At 41.6% G+C, this 18,182-nt stretch overlaps 2 protein-coding genes across 2 annotated transcripts; both read right to left on the bottom strand.

Annotated features, from left to right (window-relative positions):
* Positions 1–7,746: 7,746 nt before the first annotated feature.
* LOC121981643 (mitochondrial phosphate carrier protein 3, mitochondrial-like) lies at positions 7,747–10,738 on the bottom strand. The gene is made up of 6 exons (XM_042534256.1): positions 10,329–10,738; positions 9,672–10,033; positions 9,535–9,578; positions 8,458–8,672; positions 8,172–8,296; positions 7,747–8,071 (listed from the first exon to the last, which is right to left on the bottom strand). The coding sequence occupies exons 1-6, from the start codon at positions 10,632–10,634 to the stop codon at positions 8,005–8,007; spliced, it is 1,119 nt and encodes a 372-aa protein (XP_042390190.1). The 5' UTR covers positions 10,635–10,738; the 3' UTR covers positions 7,747–8,004.
* Positions 10,739–11,266: 528 nt separating this feature from the next.
* Positions 11,267–12,252, bottom strand: LOC121981644 (ethylene-responsive transcription factor ERF014-like). Its single transcript, XM_042534257.1, has 2 exons — positions 12,148–12,252; positions 11,267–12,069 (listed from the first exon to the last, which is right to left on the bottom strand). The coding sequence occupies exon 2, from the start codon at positions 12,044–12,046 to the stop codon at positions 11,426–11,428; it is 621 nt and encodes a 206-aa protein (XP_042390191.1). The 5' UTR covers positions 12,047–12,069; positions 12,148–12,252; the 3' UTR covers positions 11,267–11,425.
* Positions 12,253–18,182: the final 5,930 nt, after the last annotated feature.

The following is an 18,182-nucleotide window of genomic DNA, read 5'->3' as shown; positions in this document are numbered from 1 at the left end:
GTCAGAAACACAAATCATCATTGACAGAAAAGACCTGAACAAAGAGAAGCTATGGATTTGCCATGATTAGGAATTGAGACTTCAGTTAGAGTCGGAGGAACATCTCCCAACTCGCAAGAGTAGATTCCCTCAGACTTCAGGACAATAATAAACAAAGATTACCCAATTAACATAGATAACTAAACTCAATCTAACAAGAGAAATCCTAGCTGCATGATAATTTGCAGTTTACTAGTTAGGTCGTCAAACAAGTAGATTTATCGAATATCTTAATTCCTTTCTAGAAACATGTAGCACCAATTATTTTCCTAATACTACAGCTCTTATCCAGTCACTAAATTAAAATGCTTAAAATCTAAGTTCACTAATCTAAGCAATATCTCCCATTAAGCTTCAATGGCCTTGTCAAAGTCCTTAACTCCTAGCCAGTAGCATATCGGAATATCGGAATATCGGAGCTTTTCACGGAGAGCCACTTCTTCGTTTTTTTTAATTAAATATTTTTTAATTTCTATTTTTTTAAAAAATAAAAATATTAAAATATTAAAAAAAATTAGGGAAGGTTAATTTCTAGCTGTTGTTGTTAAATGGTTATTTTTTTATTAAAACAAATTATCTAGGCATGCTGTGGTTGTGATTAAAAAAAAAAATTATTAATTACTATACATGTATTATGATCTTACCTGAAAGTTGAAAAGTCGGAACGAACGAAATGATGTAGTTGAAATATTGACAAAAATGTCATGACTCTGAAAGGGAGGGTATGATGAACTATCTTCTATGTTAATCAAGTCGTCAACAGCATCTAGTCAATGCTACCTATAGACAGCGATCGGGTGGCCTCGGTCCCTGATACCTCGATACTCGAGGAAGATCCCAAAAATATATAAGGAGCCGAATAAATAATAGAACAATGAAGTGCGTGGAGAATAAGCATGGAAAACGTACCCTGTCCCAAGGGGCACTCTCTAGTAGACTGGTGAGTTGGTCGTGACGCTGATCGAGTTGTCGTGACCTAGATGAATAGATGAATGTGAGTCAGATGAGGAGCTGGATCTGACGGCACGGAGCTGGACGCGACATGGATCGGGAAGGCAGCACACGAGCCGAAATATGACAGCTGCATGCAGGTCGGAACACGACACATAGGCCGAACGACGTGAAGACCAGAACATAGTCTCGACTCGAAGGCCTGAACACAAAAACGAGATGCACGACCGCGATGACTCGGAGGAGGTTGGATCACATCCAAAGTGCATGCCAACGCAAATCGATGGTCAACACCTAAATCATATGGCAGCATGAATCGAAGATCGAACAAGCACAAAAAATGTGTGGCAGCGACACTGGACGGTCGGATCTGGCGGTGGGGATGCCAGCAACGACAATGGCACTGTGAGGTCAGCAGAGCCCGTGGGTTGATCGATGGATGCCGCTGGAGGTGGCGCCAGAGACGACTAGCGGAGGCGCGACCAGCAAAAATGGTGGGCATCTGCGGCGGTGGCGGGGTGTGTGCAAGGAAGAAAAGGGCCAATTAGCCTTGGAGGTGACCGGAGTAGAAGGCGATGCTCTGACGGTGTGCACCCATCAACGACGATGGAGAGAGAGCGTGAGAGAGGGGCGGCACGAGGGCGTTGGAGATCACGAGGGAGGCGGCGACAACGTGGCCGACATGAGTGAATCTTAGGGAGAAGAGGAGAGGCTCCGTTGGTCTCTCCTTTGTGTTCGACGGTGGTGGCGTCCCACGAGAGAGAAGAGGGAGAAGCAGCGTGAACGAGAGATCCCGACGGCATGAGGAGGGTGGCAACGTGGAGGCGTTAGTGACCTTGACAGCGTTGGTGTGGAGAAGGGAGGAGGTGGCGGGTCAAACACAAAGAAAAAAACCTCCTTTCCTAGCGTGAACAATGTCCCCTCTTAAAACCAAAACCCTCCAAATGTCAAAAGAACTCAATGCCCTTGCCTCCTCCTCTAATCCCTGTGGGGCCCCTTTTATACATCCGCATCACAAGCTCCCCTTCAAGTCTAGTCGAAGGAGGTGCGAGTCTGACTAACTAGATAGTCTATTGCAAAGTTTGAATCACTCTCGGGCACAGATTCAAATTGCTGGGCTCGTCGTATAACATTGAGCTAATAGCTATGACGATGCTAAGCGAATGGCGGAAGCGATGTTAAGCAAGTGACGATAGCAGTGCTGATCGAATAACGATAGCGATAACAATACCGAGCGAGCGACAAAAAATAGTGTCGAGCGAATGCTGAGTAGGCGATCAGGTGAATGCCATGCAAATAATCGGGTGAATCCTGAGCAGGCAATAGGGCGATTGGGCGAATGTCGAGAGGGAAATCGGGCGAATGTCGAGGGGGCAATTGAGTGAATGCCGAGCAAGCAATTGAGCAATCAGGTAAATGTCAAGCGAACAATCGAATGAATGTCGAACGGGTGACCGAGCGATGTGAAGAGAATGCCGAGTAGGAGCGGATCCTAAGAGATCAAAGGGCACGGAGCCCTTGGGATACTATGGTCCAAGACTCGTGATGATACTCCGGTCCATAAACAGGCTTGTTTATAACTCTGCTGAACGGCTTGGGAATCTGAGAAATGGTGTGAGAGTCGCTTATAACCTGGTTAACATCTCGGGAGTTTGGAATATAGCGCGAGAACATGCTCGCTTATAACTCAGTTGACTGCTCGATAGTTTGGGACATGGCGCGAGGGAATGCTTGCTTTTAACCCGGTGGCTATTCGGGAGTCTAGAATATATTGCGAGAACATGCTCGCTTATAACCTGGTTGGTTGCTCGAAAGTTTGGGACATGGAGCGAAAGGGTGTTCGCTTATAACCCGATTGGTTGCTCAGGAGTTTGGGACATAGTCCAAGAGCATGCTCGCTTATAACCCGATTGGCTGCTGGGGAGTCTGACACATAGCACGAGAGCATGCTCGTTTATAACCCGGTTTGCTGCTCAGGAGTGTAGGACATGGCGCGAGAACATGCTCGCTTATAACTCTATTGGCTACTCGAGAGTCTAGGACATGTCGCGAGAGCATACTTGCTTATAATCTGGTTGGTTGCTCGCGAGTTTAGAATATAAGAGCGACAACAAGCTTGCTTATAACTCAGCCAAATGGCTCGGGAATCTGAAATATAAGCGTGAAGGCAAGCTCACTTATAACCCGATCGAGCGGCTCGGAGAGCCTGTAATATAAGCGCGAGGGCAAGCTCGCTTATAACTCGGTCGAACGGCTTAGACGTCTGGAATATAAGCATGAGAGTAAGTTCACTTATAACCTAGTTGAACGGCTCAGGAGTCTGGAATATAAGCGCGAGGGCAAGCTCGCTTATAACTCGACTAAACGGCTCGGGAGTCTAGAACATGGTGCGAGAGCATGCTCACTTATAACCCGGTTGGCTACTCAGGAGTCTAGGACATGGTGCAAGAGCATGCTCGCTTATAACCAGTTAGCTGCTCAGAAGTCTGGAATATAAGCGAGAGAGCAAGCTCGCTTATAATCCGATCAAACGGTTCAGAAGTTTAGAATATAAGCATGAGGGCAAGCTCACTTATAACCCGGCCAAACGGCTCATGTGTATGCAAAATAAGCACGAAAGCAAGCTCTCTTATAACCCAATTGAATGGCTTGGGAGTCTAGAATATAAGTGCGAGAGAAAGCTCACTTATAACTCGGTCGAACGACTCGGGAGTCTGGATTATAAGCGCTAGGGTATGCTCGCTTATAACCTGGTTGAACGGTTTGGGAGTCTAGAGGCATAATATATGACCCGAATGCCTTGGAAATACTCCAGTATGAGATCGATGGCAATAGCTCTGCCCCGAGCAAGAGAGGTGCAACCCTGATGTCAGTGGAAGTAGAGCTCGTAGTAATATGTGGGAACAGAGCTCATAGCACACCTGATCGAGGAGATGAACCCTTAATCCCTGATAGGAGAGCAACTCCACTAGTTGGTGATCGGAGAGCTAGGCCCCTAGATCCTGATCGGAGAGCTATGCCCCTAGTCTCTGATCAGGGAGCTATAACATATCCTATGATTGGAAGAGGAAATATATTAAAAAAAAACTAACATGCTAATCAGTTAAGAATCTAACTCGGTCCCTCGACTCCCGAATACCCGTGGTATATATAATAAGAATCCAGCACCAGTGTCGCATTAGGATATGGAGAATAGGGGTCTCATCAAGAGGAAGACCCGTAAGCTTCGAGGACCCAAATCGACTAAGAATTATGCCTAAAAAATTACATTTTCCTTCTACATTGCGACGACGATTTGTTCTTCAAAATGCTCCGGGCTCATGGTGATGGCAAAGAGTTTTCTTGCGTTGTCCATGTTTACGTTCCAGATCAGGTGAAGTTTTCACAAACAGCGTAAAATTTAATTCTATCTAAAAGCTGAGAAGATGAAACGACTGGAATGATGTGGCTGGAATGTTGATCGAGTTGCCATGACCCAGAGGGGGAGGATATGATGAGTTATCTTCTATGTTGACCAAGTCGTCAAAAGCCTCTAGCCAACGCTACCTGCAGACAACGACCAAGTTGCCCCGATCTTTAGTATCCTGATGCTCAAGGCATGCCCAAAAAATATATAAGGAACCGAATAAATAGTAGAACAATGAAGTGCATGGAGAATAAGCATTAAAAATATACTCTGGCCCAGGAGACACCTTCTAGTAGATCGGTGAGCCAGTCGTGACATTGATCAAGTCATCGTGACCTGGATGAGTAGATGAATGTGTGTCTAATGAGGAGCTAGATCTGACGGCACGGAACTGGTTGCGGCATGGATCTGGATGGCGGCATGCAAGCCGAAATATAACATCTACATGTAGGCTAGGACACGACACATAGGCGAACGACATGGAGACCGGAACATAGTCTCGGCTCAAAGGCCGAAACACAATATCGATTCGAAGGTCAAAACACAATAGCGAGGTGCACCGCCATGATGACTTGGAGGAGGTTGGATCACATCCAAAGTGTATGCCAATGCGGATCGGGGGTCGATGCCAAAATCGTATGGCATCATAGATCAGTGGCAGAACAGGCACCAAAAACATATGGAAGCAACACTAGACGGTTGGATATGGCGGTGGGGATGCTAGCAGCGACAGGGGTGTCGACAGCGATGGTGGCACTATGAGGTCCGCGGAGGTCGTGTGTCGACCGGTGGTTGCCACTGGAGGCGGCGGTGCAAAGGCGACTAGCGGAGGCACGAGCTTCAAAAACGATGAGCATCTACGGTAGCAGCGGGGTGCGTGGGTGGAAGGAAATGGGCAGTCGACCTCGGAGGCGATCGGAGTCGGAGGCGATGCTCTGGCGATGTGTTTCCATTGGCAACAATGGTAAGAGAGTATGAGAGGGGGGTGGCATGATGGCGTCAGAGATCACGAGAAAGGCGGCGGCAGCGTTGCCGGCATGAATGAATCTGAGGGAGAAGAGGAGAGGCTCTGCCAATCTCTCCTTTGCGTCTGACGGTGGCGACATGCCGCGCGAGAGAAGAGAGAGAAGCAACATGAGCGACATCCCAACGACATAAGGAGGGCAGCAGCATGGCGGCGTTGGCGACCTCGGCGGTGTCGAGGTAGAGAAGAGAGGAGGTGGCAGCTCAAACACGAAGAAAAAAATCTTCCTTTCCCAACGTCAACAATGCCCCCTCTTAAAACCAAAACCCTCTAAATGTCAAAATGACCTCAATGCCTTTGCCTCGTCCTCCCCTAATCCCTGTGGGGCCCCTCTTATAAATCTACATCATACTTTAATATTTATATATATTTTAATTATTAATATCATTTCATATTAGTAATTTGTGAATTTAAATTTTATAAGTAGTTAATAATATATAATATAAAATATGAAGAAAAGATGAGAAATATATATAATGAAAAATGTGGGACCTATGAAAGAGTTGTTGAAAGATTTTTTTATGAAAAAATATATAAAGTTTTTTTTATTTTTGACGTTGCACGGATGTGATAACGAAGAAATTCATAAAGAAATTCCACGGTGGTAGAAGCTTTTAGTACTAAGTTTTAGTTATCACCAAACCAAAAGTGAGATATTATGTATTAATGTGATAGGCCAAACAAGTGGCTTAAATGATTAAGCTTGAGCTTTAGTCTCTAGAGCCTCCATATTAATGTTAATACGTAGGTATTATAACATCAAATTGATATTAATATGTAGGTATTATAACATCAAATTGATGTTATAATCAATATAGATAAGTGTTATAAATACTCACACATTAACAATATTTAATTCTTTGAACATTGTCAATGGCAAATTTTATTAAAACAAATTTTTGATATAAAGAATAAAGAAGAATGAGGAGAGTGAAGTCCATAAATAATGAATATTAATATTAAAATGGATATAAATTAATTTAATGGGTATATTGTATGTTTTTTTTGATGATGTGATATTAACGTTCAAATCAATATGGTTAGCACATTGATGTTAATATGAAGATATGACATTAACGTTCAAATCAATATGGTTACCACATTAATGTTAATACGTATGTATTATAATATCCGAATGATGTTACAATCAATAGGGTTGTATTATAATACTCACGTATTAACAACATTTAATTCTTTGAACATTAATAAAGAATAGATTTTATTTTTTTTAAAAAAGTAAAAGGTAAATAAAAAATAAATTTTAGATATAAATAATAAAGAGGAATAAAGGGATAGTGGGATAGATAAATAATGAGTGTTAATGTTAAAATAAATATGAATATATATTAATATAATAAATATGTGGTATATTTTTTTAAAATGTGATGTATATTAATAGTTCAAATCAATATAGTTACCCTCAGATGACAACTTCGCATTTGGAACTGACTACAGCTAAATCGCTAACTAGGGGTGCCAGAGAGATGGGACTTCGCCAACGAGTTCTTTTGCAGAGGAGAGAATCAACTCCTCTATGACCACTGCTGCCGGAAGAATACCTATTCCATCGCCGCTGGCCACATCAATGAGATGATTGAAGCGATTCCTAGACCCTAGTGATGGGATAGACCGTGACAGGGCGGCAGTGTTCACGGAGGAGAATGAGTGGTTGTAGCAGAGAAATGCGGAGCTGGTCCACACGCAGAAGCTCTACAACGGCATCATCTACTTCTCGCAGAGTTAACCACGCCGGCATGCCCAGCTCCCTTTCTCTTCTCCTCCATCACCCTTCTCCATCGCCTCTCCATCACCCTTCTCCATCGCCGATTGTTAGTATCATGTGATAAAAGGTGAAATCGTTCGTCCTCAATACTCCCATCACACCCGATCCCAAGTCATCATGAGAAAGGCGAAATCGATCCTTCGCTGAAGTAATAACTTAAAATTGCTAACAAAGCCTAAACATCACAGATGATTCTTAGTTTCATAGTTTGTCTAAAACACGATAATTTAACGTCATGTGGCGTGCATTGCAAATTGAAAATACAAGCACAAGATGGAGGGGTGATTAAAATAATTAATTATTATGAGATGCTTGACAAAAAAACAAAATCGCATCAAATTCAATATCTAAATTCTAGACCAGTTGAGGACAGAAATGCTCTGCCGCAGGGATCAACTATGAAGAACTTTCAATGGATGAGCATAGAACAAAGGATGCTTCAAATGATGCCTTGATCAGCTAAGTTGAAAGATCGTAAAACAAAGTGAATTCAAGTTTATCACGGAAATGTTTCGAGTAGAATAATACCTCAGTCGACCAAAATTTTAATGCTTAACCAAAATTAAAATAATAATATAGAATGAAAAATGCAAACTCTTCCTGCTAATTCCACAGGAACTCGTGTCTGTTAAGTGCTAAAGAAGCAATGTTTCCCCGAAACAGCATCAATGGAGGATGGAAACAAGGCCGTCCTCAAAAACTAAGTCAAAACCAATGTGTTGCTCGGGAAGCATTCAACACTTGCTCATCAAACGAGCCTATAATTCTAAAAAGTCTTACGTTAATGTTCTTTATAAATAATCAAGCAGCAGCTCCCAGCTTAGGTACCTCGGCTGCAGGAGCAGGAGCAACACCACCAGTAGTAGGACTGAAAATAATATGGGAATTATTTAGGAATTTGTAGTGTTGGATATAGAAGAAAAGCTCGAAGATCTACAAACAAAATCATAATAGTTTTAGGAACTTACAGGCCAACCATGACCTTGAATGCATCATAAATTCCCCATTGTGCGCCAGTTAGGGTACCGATCATGACAATACGTAGCGGAAGGCCACGGGTGAATAAACCCCACACACCGAGCTTTTGAACAGCCTGATCAACAAATAATGAACAAATTGAGTCAGCTGAAATGACACGGATATTATCTGAGCAAGAGAGAACATAATCGACAAAATTAAAATGGTCATCTTTAGAGGAAAACACTAGAACGGAAACAAAGAGCTTATACACTAGTAAAAGCTTTAAATACTCACGTCACCAACTGTGGCACCCTTGGCATTGTTAAGAAAAGAGACAAGGTTGTCTGCTGGATGAGAAACTACAGCACAGAAAATTCCAGCGATATATCCACCGGCAAAACTCACACCCAACTGAAGTGGTTTGCTACACTGATCTTTAGGAACAGGAATTGCATACTTGTAGACCATCTCGACCACAGTCTCAAATGATGCAAATTTCATCATAGTATCTGCGCCGAAATATTCATATAAAATTCATCAACTATTTCATTGGAAATTTCTATTATCATGAAACAGAGGAAGAAGTTGTTTATCCAGTATAAGTTGATTTAGAAAAACAAAAGTGAACGATACTTAATTATTTTGTTAAAATAAAATTCATTCAAAAATTAACAATTGGCTATGTCATAGAGGTATATGACTTCAATACAGTTCATTGAAATGCCATTTAAATCATCAAGTAAGGCTCGAACAAAGCTCTTTTTGCTTGGTAGCATATTTAAAATCTGTACACTCTGGAGTCTGGTCCAGAATACCACACAAACTGTGTGAAAGCTACAATATCACCCTGGCATCCAACTCAGACACAAACAAACAAAGCACTACTATCGTGCCTCATTGGGCAGTCACAATAAAGTGAAGAGAAAAATATGAAAAAAATGAAAGCTCATGCTAACCCAGTCTCATTGAAACTCAAGCACAATAGATCAAATCTACTAAAATTAATTTCAAAAAGGAATTGAATTATAATGGTATTCCAGACTAATGTTCTTTATTTCTGTGGACCAGTTTATTTTAAATCTACCTTAAAATTAGATTCACCAAGCGCTAAAAAACCTCAACAATCTAGGGAGAAAAATATGCATGGTATAGGGGCTATAGGTAGCAACAGAGAAGGATGAACAATTATTGATATCAACATCTTCATTTTCCAAACACACATTTAAGGGAAGCGTGAGAGCTACAACAATGAGCGAAAGGAAAAGATTACTGACAGAGTACTGTCAAAAACATTAGACATACTAGCCACTAAATATAAACGAGAAAGGGAATTAACATAACGCAAGTGAGCAAAAGGAAATGATTGCTTACACGGAATTTGACGACCCCAAAGTGGAACTATTCCTTTGTAAAGTCTGTATCATAACAAATTCAAGCATAGAAAGATTAACCACAGAGATGAAATCTCAATACATGATAGGAGGTAAATATAAAGTAAAAGAACATACCCCCCAACACCTTCCGATTTGACAAATTTTGGTAAGCCATCACTCAACCCCCTAGCAAAACCAGGCTGAGTCTGGACCCGCACCTTCACAGCCTCGAAGGGACAGAGAGCTATGTCAGCAATAACTTCGGCAGAAGCAGACCCAGCGAGATAAATCAAAGTTTTATATTTGGATGAAAACTCCGGGCCGGCGAGATCTGAATAATATTTCTTGAAGAATTCGTAAAAGCCAAACTTGCATGCTCCTTGGGCGCTGTATCCAAGCAGGGTAGGAACCCAGCCCTTGAAGAAACCCCTGGCCCCTTGTTCCTTGAGCAACACCCCAAATCCTGAAGAGATACTTTTGTACTTGGCTGGATCGATCTATATTGAAACAGGGGCAAAAAACAGTAAAACAAAAATTCACACAGATCCAATGAATACAACTTCTAGATCAACATTAATGACTAATGATTTTTCAAACTCAATATGGAGACTGAAAAGAAGCCAAACATAAAATTGTAAAGACAATCATACAGCATCTGAGTATAATGGACAAATAAATGACCGCTTTGTCTAACAACAAGGGGGAAGTCTTCAAAAGCAGAAGCACAACAAAATCCATGGATTGTACACCATGATCTATAACTTCAACAAAGGATCTGGATTTCATCCTGACCTGCATGTTGCACTTGACGAGATCAAGCGGCGTGACAGCCGTATGGGTGAGCCCACAACTGGCAATGCCGCCAGCGGTGCAGGCGGCGTAGAACGCCGGAGAATACATCTCAATCTTCCCGGACTCCTTAGGCGCCTGGGCGACAACGAACGGGGCTGCCGAGGCGCCATTTGCCTCCGCCGCAGCAGCAGGTGAGGGCAGGCTCCTCCCCAGGATACGATCAATGGCAGGGTTGCAGGAGGCGGAAGAAGGCGAGTAGAGGAAGCTCGGGAGGAGGGATCTGCGAGATCCCTCGGCCATTTCCATCTCCTCTAAATAGTGAAAAGTGGCCGAAAGAAGAGGAGGAGATCGAGGAGGCAGCGGCGAGTCAGATTGAGAGGACGAAGGAGACGGTGAAGGAACTGGTTAGGGTTTATATTATATATTAATACAAACAATATTCTTCACATGGCGCAATAATTTCACCCATCGCTGGCACAATCTCTACCTTCCTTTTTATTAGACTCAATAGATGTAAAGCTACGATTAAGTGGTCCATTCATGGAGTGAGTGGGTAAACTAGTGCGTGAACGGAAGTAATGGAACATGCTAGGTAATATCCGGAGGCGTTTCAAAATTCGGACTGGAAAAAACGGAGGATTAAGCTACTAATGACGCTGTTAGAAAAGTCCATGACAACACAAAGGGCAATTGTTTGGATTTACTATACTTGAAGAAAACCTCCAACCAAGAGGAAATTATTCTCAAATCCTAAAAAAAACATTTACTTTTACATCTAAGATAATAAATGCTTGATTATCATTGATAGAATTGAGATACAGGGATTGCAAAGTATGACATAAAGAGATCACAATTTTACAATACTTTACTTTTTGAGTCTTCCGTAAACAAAATATATATATATATATATATATATATATATATATATATATATATATATATATATATATAACCAGGGAACTGAACTAAAAGGTGCTGCTCCTCTGGAAATCTACATCCTTAATTTGTCCATAAACAAATAAAATATGTGTCAGCGATCGAGATCTTCATATTGTGAAGAAGCATTTGAGCATGTGATTTGATAATTAAACAATTAATTAGCAGAAACTCCAGAGGCTGATCTCTCCCTCTTCGTTCCAGTAGTCCTCAACTTGGAGTTGTGGAGCGCCGAAGAAGGAAGCCGCCGGGTGAAGCATGTAGTCCATGCACTTGGGCGACTGGAAGAACGCCTCGAAATTACCGATCGAATCAAGCGAGGTGAAGCTCTTTTCAGCCATCTCCGCCGCCTCTTCCGCTTGTTCTGAGAGCGAAAGGGTGGCGATGAGAGGATCAGGCGACGGTGACGGTGCCGCCGGAACACTAGAGTAAGGCCGGGCCGTTTCTTGGGCGGCTGCGGCGGCCGCCGCTCTTTGAATGGACTTGGGGGACATGATGCCTACCTCGGGGACGCCGCCGGGGAAGGGAGGGGAGGAAGGGAAGTTGAGGGCGGAGGAGTTGCCTCGGAGGCAGAGTAGGGCGGCGTCATACGCCCGGGCGGCGGCCTCCGGAGTGGAGTAGCTGCCGAGCCAAATCCTTGTCTTTTGGTTGGGCGCTCTGATCTCGGAGACCCACGAGCCCCAGCTCCTCATCCTCACGCCCTTGTACTGCCTCTTCCCATGGTTGCTTACCTTCGTCGAAGACGGAGCAATGCTGCTGCTACTGCTGCTGCCTTTTACCATGCTTCACTCTCTTCTTGCAGATGCTGATCGATCGAGGATATGAGCAAGCTGCTAATTGCTTATTTATAGTACATAAAATGAGTAATTAAATTAAGGAATACCAATTAACTGTTTGACTGAATGATTTCTACGTTGATCGCCACCCGCATTCAGATTACTGTAGTGCCCTGTTTTTTTAACCTCGTATTAGATGAAGTATTATATAATAAGAGGTGATAGAGTACAACCGTACTGTGCATTGATTTCTTAGTGCGCATACTATATATGTCTGTCGCTCTTCACATGAGTTTCCTGAACAGAGCATGGAGAATTCATAGGATTCCATGGAAGTAGGAAGCTTCCTGGATACTCAGGGTGGATGGAAGCACCAGCAGAAGGTTTAAGAGTCATCACAGCTCGCCATGTTATTATTAGTTCTTATATATGCCACAGCTGTCTTCCAGAATCAACACATTTTGCCGCGTGAAGCGATGAGATATGGTTGCTGAAATATACTCGCAATCCATCTGAAGTCATTACTTGTTCTGTTTAGAGGGTGGTTGGTTGGGCTTTTAAGCTATCTAAAACAGTTTATAAAACTTATAAATTCTTCAAATTTATTTGGTAAAATTTTTTTCGAATAATTTATAAGCTGTCAAAATAAACTGTTTTGGAGCTTATATAAGCTGTTTTTAAAAAAGTACGAAAGACCCTACTTTTCTAAAAAAAAATTTATTTTAATAATTTTTTTCTTTAAAATATCCTTATATAATTTCATAAATCCTCATCTTATCCTCCATAAATTTGTATAAGCCTAATATCTTTTTATCTCCGCCGACTTTTCTTCCAACGCTGTGTCATCTTCTCAGTCAATGCCTCTTTCCAATTTTCTCTCCCCCGGTGTAAAAATTCGCCCAAAACCCTCTATTAATAAAAATCTCAAAATCCTCTATTAATAGTATTATATCCTTTTTGGTAATTTTATTAATAAAAATATCTTATAATACCAAACACATCAATACCTTTAAGTTGATTGTAATAAGTTCACCCAAACACTTTAACAACTTATTTTTAAAATAATATCTAACAACTTATAAGTTGTACGAGCTTATAAGCTATTTTTAATAAGTTTAGCCAAACACCCTCTTAGTCTTAACTTGTTGCACCATGCTGGTGCGTCGTGTTGGATTTTATCTGAGGGGGCGTTTGGTTTAGGGTAATAGGAGTGGGGAATGGAAATGGGAATCATTGATTACCATTGTTAATGTTTGGATTATAGGAATATGAATACAAATAAGGGAATGAATCCTTGAAATTGGGTAATAACTCATTCCCATATACCTCCCCTTCAATGAACCATTACCTTATTTTCATCAATCAAAATATTCCTTTATTCCAAAAATACCCTTGACTTAAAACTAAAATTTTCTCCATTAATATCAAATATCAAAATATATTTATTTATTTTTTCTTTCATATCACTTTTCTCTCTTTTTTCTCTCTCATCATATTTTCTCTCTCATCATTTTATCACACGCTTTCTCTCTCCTTAATCTCTCATATCACACTCTCTTTTCCTTTTTTTTTCTCATTACACTTTCTCTCTCCTCAATCTCTTCCATCGCACTCTCTTCTTTCTTTTTTTTCTCATTACACTTTCTCTCTCATCACACTTTCTCTCTCCTCAATCTCTCTCATCACACTCTCTTTTCTCTTTTTTTCTCATCACACTTTCTCTCTCATCATACTTTCTCTCTCCTCAATATCTCTTGTCACACTCCCTCCTTTTTTCCTCAACATACTTTCTCTCTCCTCAATCTCTCCCATCATACTCACTATTCTTTTTTTTCTCATCACACTTTCTCTCTCACTATATATTCTCTCTCATCACACTCTCTCTCCTCATTTTTTCTCATTATATTTTCTCTCTCTTCATCCTCTCCCATCATACTTTCTCTCACATCATATTTTCTCTCTCATCTTCTCTCATCATGCTCTCTCCAATCACACTCTCTTTTCTCATTTTCTCTCATTACACTTTCTCTCTCTTCATTCTTTCTCATCACACCTTCTCTCTCATCATATTTTCTCTCTCATCATATTTTCTCTCTCATCATTCTCTTTCATCATATTTTTCTCTTATTTTCCTTTAAGGGTAAAAAAAGAAATTTTGATTTATTCCGATAGAAGATATGCAACTAACCAAACATTGCTTTTAAGAGTGATATCCATGCTCATACCCATTCCCATTCCACAATACAATGATTCCCATTCCGATTCCTATTCCTAGGAAAGAACCAAACGCCCCCTGAGTTTAATTATAGTTTATTGGTCCCGTCTGGAATCTGAGTCAGACGGAGGTCGGTTATGCTGTCATTGGCGTTGACGGAAATTGACAGAGACGTTCCACAAGAACAAGGCTGCACAGGCAAACTCCACGGGCTGCTGACAGAGGGTGATGACGAGAGTCCAGAAGCGGGAGCTCCCTGCGCACACTCAAACAAACCCCCCTCACGTTAGGGACCAAGAACCAAGGAAAAAGTCCCCGATGCAGACCCTCAAGTTAGGTACTTTTTCCCCAGAAGAATAGTAAAATTGCAGAAAGTAAAAGACAGATACGAAAAGTGAGAGAGCGTACCTGTGTAAGGGAGAGGACCCCCCTTTTTATATGACAACACGTACTTCTAGTCTCTGGCAAATGTCAGAGAATGTCGGGTGTCAGACCTTGTTTGGGGATAAGTGCCACGTGGCACCCTATCATAGGTTACAAGAAGGTTCTTCTGGTAATGAATCATGGACCATTGGAATATACTCTGACACCCAGCGGTTATTCTCTGACAGGTGGTTGCGATTCTCTAGCTTAATTGTCGTGTAATGACCTACCGACTTGAAGGGAGAAGCTCCGGCTGACCGATCTATCCAGACCAACATATCCTGACCTGTAAGCTCTGGTCTATGAATTCTGCCCTACATAGCCTGGCTCGGAAGTCTCGGTCTGTAAATCCTGACCTGCATAGCCTGACTCGGAAGTCTCAGTCTGTAAATTCTGACATGTAAATCCTGCCCTGCATAGCCTGGCCTGTAAGTCTCGACCTGTAAATCCTGACCTGCCTAGCCTGGCCTGTAAATCTCGACCTGTAAATCCGGACCTGCCTAGCCTGACCTGTAAATCTCGACCTGAAAATCCTGACTCGGAAGCCCTATTATGTAAATCCTAACCGGACCGGTTCCTTCCCCTTCTTCCTTATTCTTGATGATGTTTTCCCAACTTTTTGACTAGAGCACCGCAACCAGAGCGCTCATTTGCCCTTCCTACCTGGATCTCTTACTCGCACAACCCTTTTGATCCCCCGACCCGGACATCTCGACCGAGCATTCAAAGTAAACTCCTGATCTGGAACTTTTGCCTAAGTAAACTATCTTAGTTTCTGGCCTGGAACTCCAAACCGTATCTTAGTTTCTGGCCTGGAACTCCAAACCTAGTGTTAGCTAGGCCACGTCCCCTTGACTCCTGACTGTCACGTCCCCTTGACTTCTGACTGCTCCGTCCTCTTGACTCTTGACTGCTACATCCCATTGACTTATGACTGTCCCGTCCCCTTGACTCTTGACTGCTACATCCCCTTGACTTCTGACTGTCACGCCCCCTTGACTCCGAACTGCCACGTCCCCACGTCCCCTTGACTAGGTCCTACCTTTATACACCGTATCATTTATATATGTGAATACAAATCGAACTAAACTCAACTGAATCCGTTAAAATGACCTAACTTTGATTTATTAGTGATTCTATTTGAAATTAACGGAGATGGTGCGCTGAATAGGTGGTTCGATTGTTGACCGAGAGATAACTCTATTAGGGAGAAACAATGAGGTCTTGTACTCCTTCCAGTTCCTCTCTATGCACACTCGAAAGAGCAAACAGAACGTTAGGGTGAAAACAAGGGAGGGGTTCCTAGCGTAAATTCTCTGATGCTCAAGTCAGTACGATGATCGAGCAAAAAAGTGGAAAAGATGAATAGTGAAATACAAGTACATAATGTTGCGTATTCAAACATAAAGCATAAAGTATCAAGTATACAACATACCTTGCCAATAGAGATAATCTCTTTTTATATCGTTTCTCATAACTTCCATAATAATGAGGCAACAATGAATATTCAGTGCTAGAAGATGTCAGGTAATGGAAGGCGTACAGTCTTCCTCTAGGAAATATTTCGTTACATGTGTATGAATAGTCTTTTATAACCCCTACAATAATGATAAAAGCTGAGTAACCCTCTCATAAGAAGGTTCTTTTGCATGTACGTGTCAGATATCAGAATATTTCTTGGTAAATATCTATTATTCTCTGACGGGTTGTTATAATTCCCTGAAAATGTTATCCCATGTAGGTAATCCGACAGAACTCATATCTAGTTAGCTATATGTAATAGGAAACTGTAATAAGAATGGAGAACTAAGTTCCTCCAGTACGACCGACTATTAGGTCCACCGAGCTATATGATGAGATGTATTGTAATAGGGAGAAATGAGTTGTCCTCTAAGTCTGAACGACACGGAGTCTGACTAGATGTATACTGAGAGTGTTTTTGCTGGAAAGTGAGGAGCCCGATCCTAGGCCCTCCGACACTTTAGACCAAGCAGCTATATGTAACCATACTTCCCCATGAATTGTTATGCTGGGATCTGGAAGTCCGACCAGATCTCATCCTAGTCGGCCATGTGTTAGGAGATATTGCCTTTATTGTGTGCTGAGAGAATACTTCTAGAGGATGGGGAGCTAAGACCTGTTTACCCGGTCGAAATTAGGGTCGTTCGAGTTTATCTTGTATACCTTAGCATCAAGTGGAGCGATAAGTCCTCCTAGTCCGACCGTTCCTTAAGGTTGTCCGACCATATGCAGAGAGACTTGTACCCAAAGAATAGAAAATTGAGTCCCTTAAGTCTGACCGTCTATTGGACCAGCCAACTTTATACTGAGAGCCATAGCACTGAGTGGGGAGTTGAGTCTTGGCGAGAATAACCCGTTCAGATGCATCTATTCTGACTATGACTGCCACCTCATCCTGACTTTGACCACTACCTCACCTTGACTTTGACTGACACGTCATCTTTGGGTCCACTTACAACACACGATATCAATTAGGTTTCGAATTATTGGATGTAGGTTGTATGTGTAGAATACTTTAGCCTGATCCATTATTATTAATGGACTGATAATGGATACAGATTCTATTTATAATGGTGAGGTCCCCATTGGATTAGGGCATTAGATGTATCTCTTTGTTTTCCATTGACGTAGATAGTTCGGCATTGCCACTATAAATCCGAAGGAAGACTTCTCCCTCGTCTTCTTTACAGAATCTTGAGATAGAGGATGATGCGTAATGGACAGGAGTCGATTTTCAAGAACTAACAACCTAGAGTTTACCCCACCATGCGCCTATGGCCTGTATATTTGCATTTACCTTCCTTTATATCTGTGGAGTCCACACTAGGAGAGCTGCTAAGGTAGCGGATATACTTTTTTTTTTTTGAGATATAGGATGACACATTGAGATGATGGCTCTTTCACTACATTCAGGTTTCATCATCGTTTACAGTAATTTCATATGTTGAAACTAGATCATGCTTAGGGTTATTGTTTTCTCTATTCGATTTCTTTATTTATTCTTAGAAATCATGAGGTTAGGGAAAAACTTTAATTCATATCACGTGGTATCAAAACCTTGTATTTCTTCATGTCTCATGGTAATAAAGTTCAGGTTTTTTTGTCGAGTTCATTGTTTTATTCTAGATTAGCTTTCTGGTATAACGCAATGTTTGATCAATGAAGATCAAGTGAAGAAAACATAGGAAAGGCTTTTTTTTCTAGGGTTTTCATTTTTTTTTTTGTGATGAACATGAAGAACAATAGTAAACCATTGGTGTTTTTCAGAAAAAAATCATCGCGTTCAAACTAATTTTAGGTCAAATCATATGACTCAATGGATTATCAAGCCTAACTTAGCGAACAGAATTGAAGGGAATTGATTGATCAGTTGACGCCAATTGATTGCATTAATTCACAATCGATTGGCACAATGATACCAAACATGGGACCATTTTTCAATTGATTACAAGTCCAACTACTGTCGTCAATCGATTGGTGATA

This window comes from Zingiber officinale, chromosome 5A, assembly GCF_018446385.1.
Source record: "Zingiber officinale cultivar Zhangliang chromosome 5A, Zo_v1.1, whole genome shotgun sequence".
Taxonomy (NCBI): Eukaryota; Viridiplantae; Streptophyta; class Magnoliopsida; order Zingiberales; family Zingiberaceae; genus Zingiber; species Zingiber officinale.
This window is presented reverse-complemented; position numbering and strand designations above follow the sequence as displayed.

Coding starts and splice junctions, on each gene's coding strand:
- LOC121981644 (XM_042534257.1), bottom strand. CDS start 12,046: ATGGTAAAAGGCAGCAGCAGTAGCAGCAGCATTGCTCCGTCTTCGACG.
- LOC121981643 (XM_042534256.1), bottom strand. CDS start 10,634: ATGGAAATGGCCGAGGGATCTCGCAGATCCCTCCTCCCGAGCTTCCTC. Junction 9,579..9,671: donor AAATCGGAAGGTGTTGGGGG/GTATGTTCTTTT, acceptor GTTATGATACAG/ACTTTACAAAGGAATAGTTC. Junction 8,673..9,534: donor TTGGGGTCGTCAAATTCCGT/GTAAGCAATCAT, acceptor ATTTCGGCGCAG/ATACTATGATGAAATTTGCA.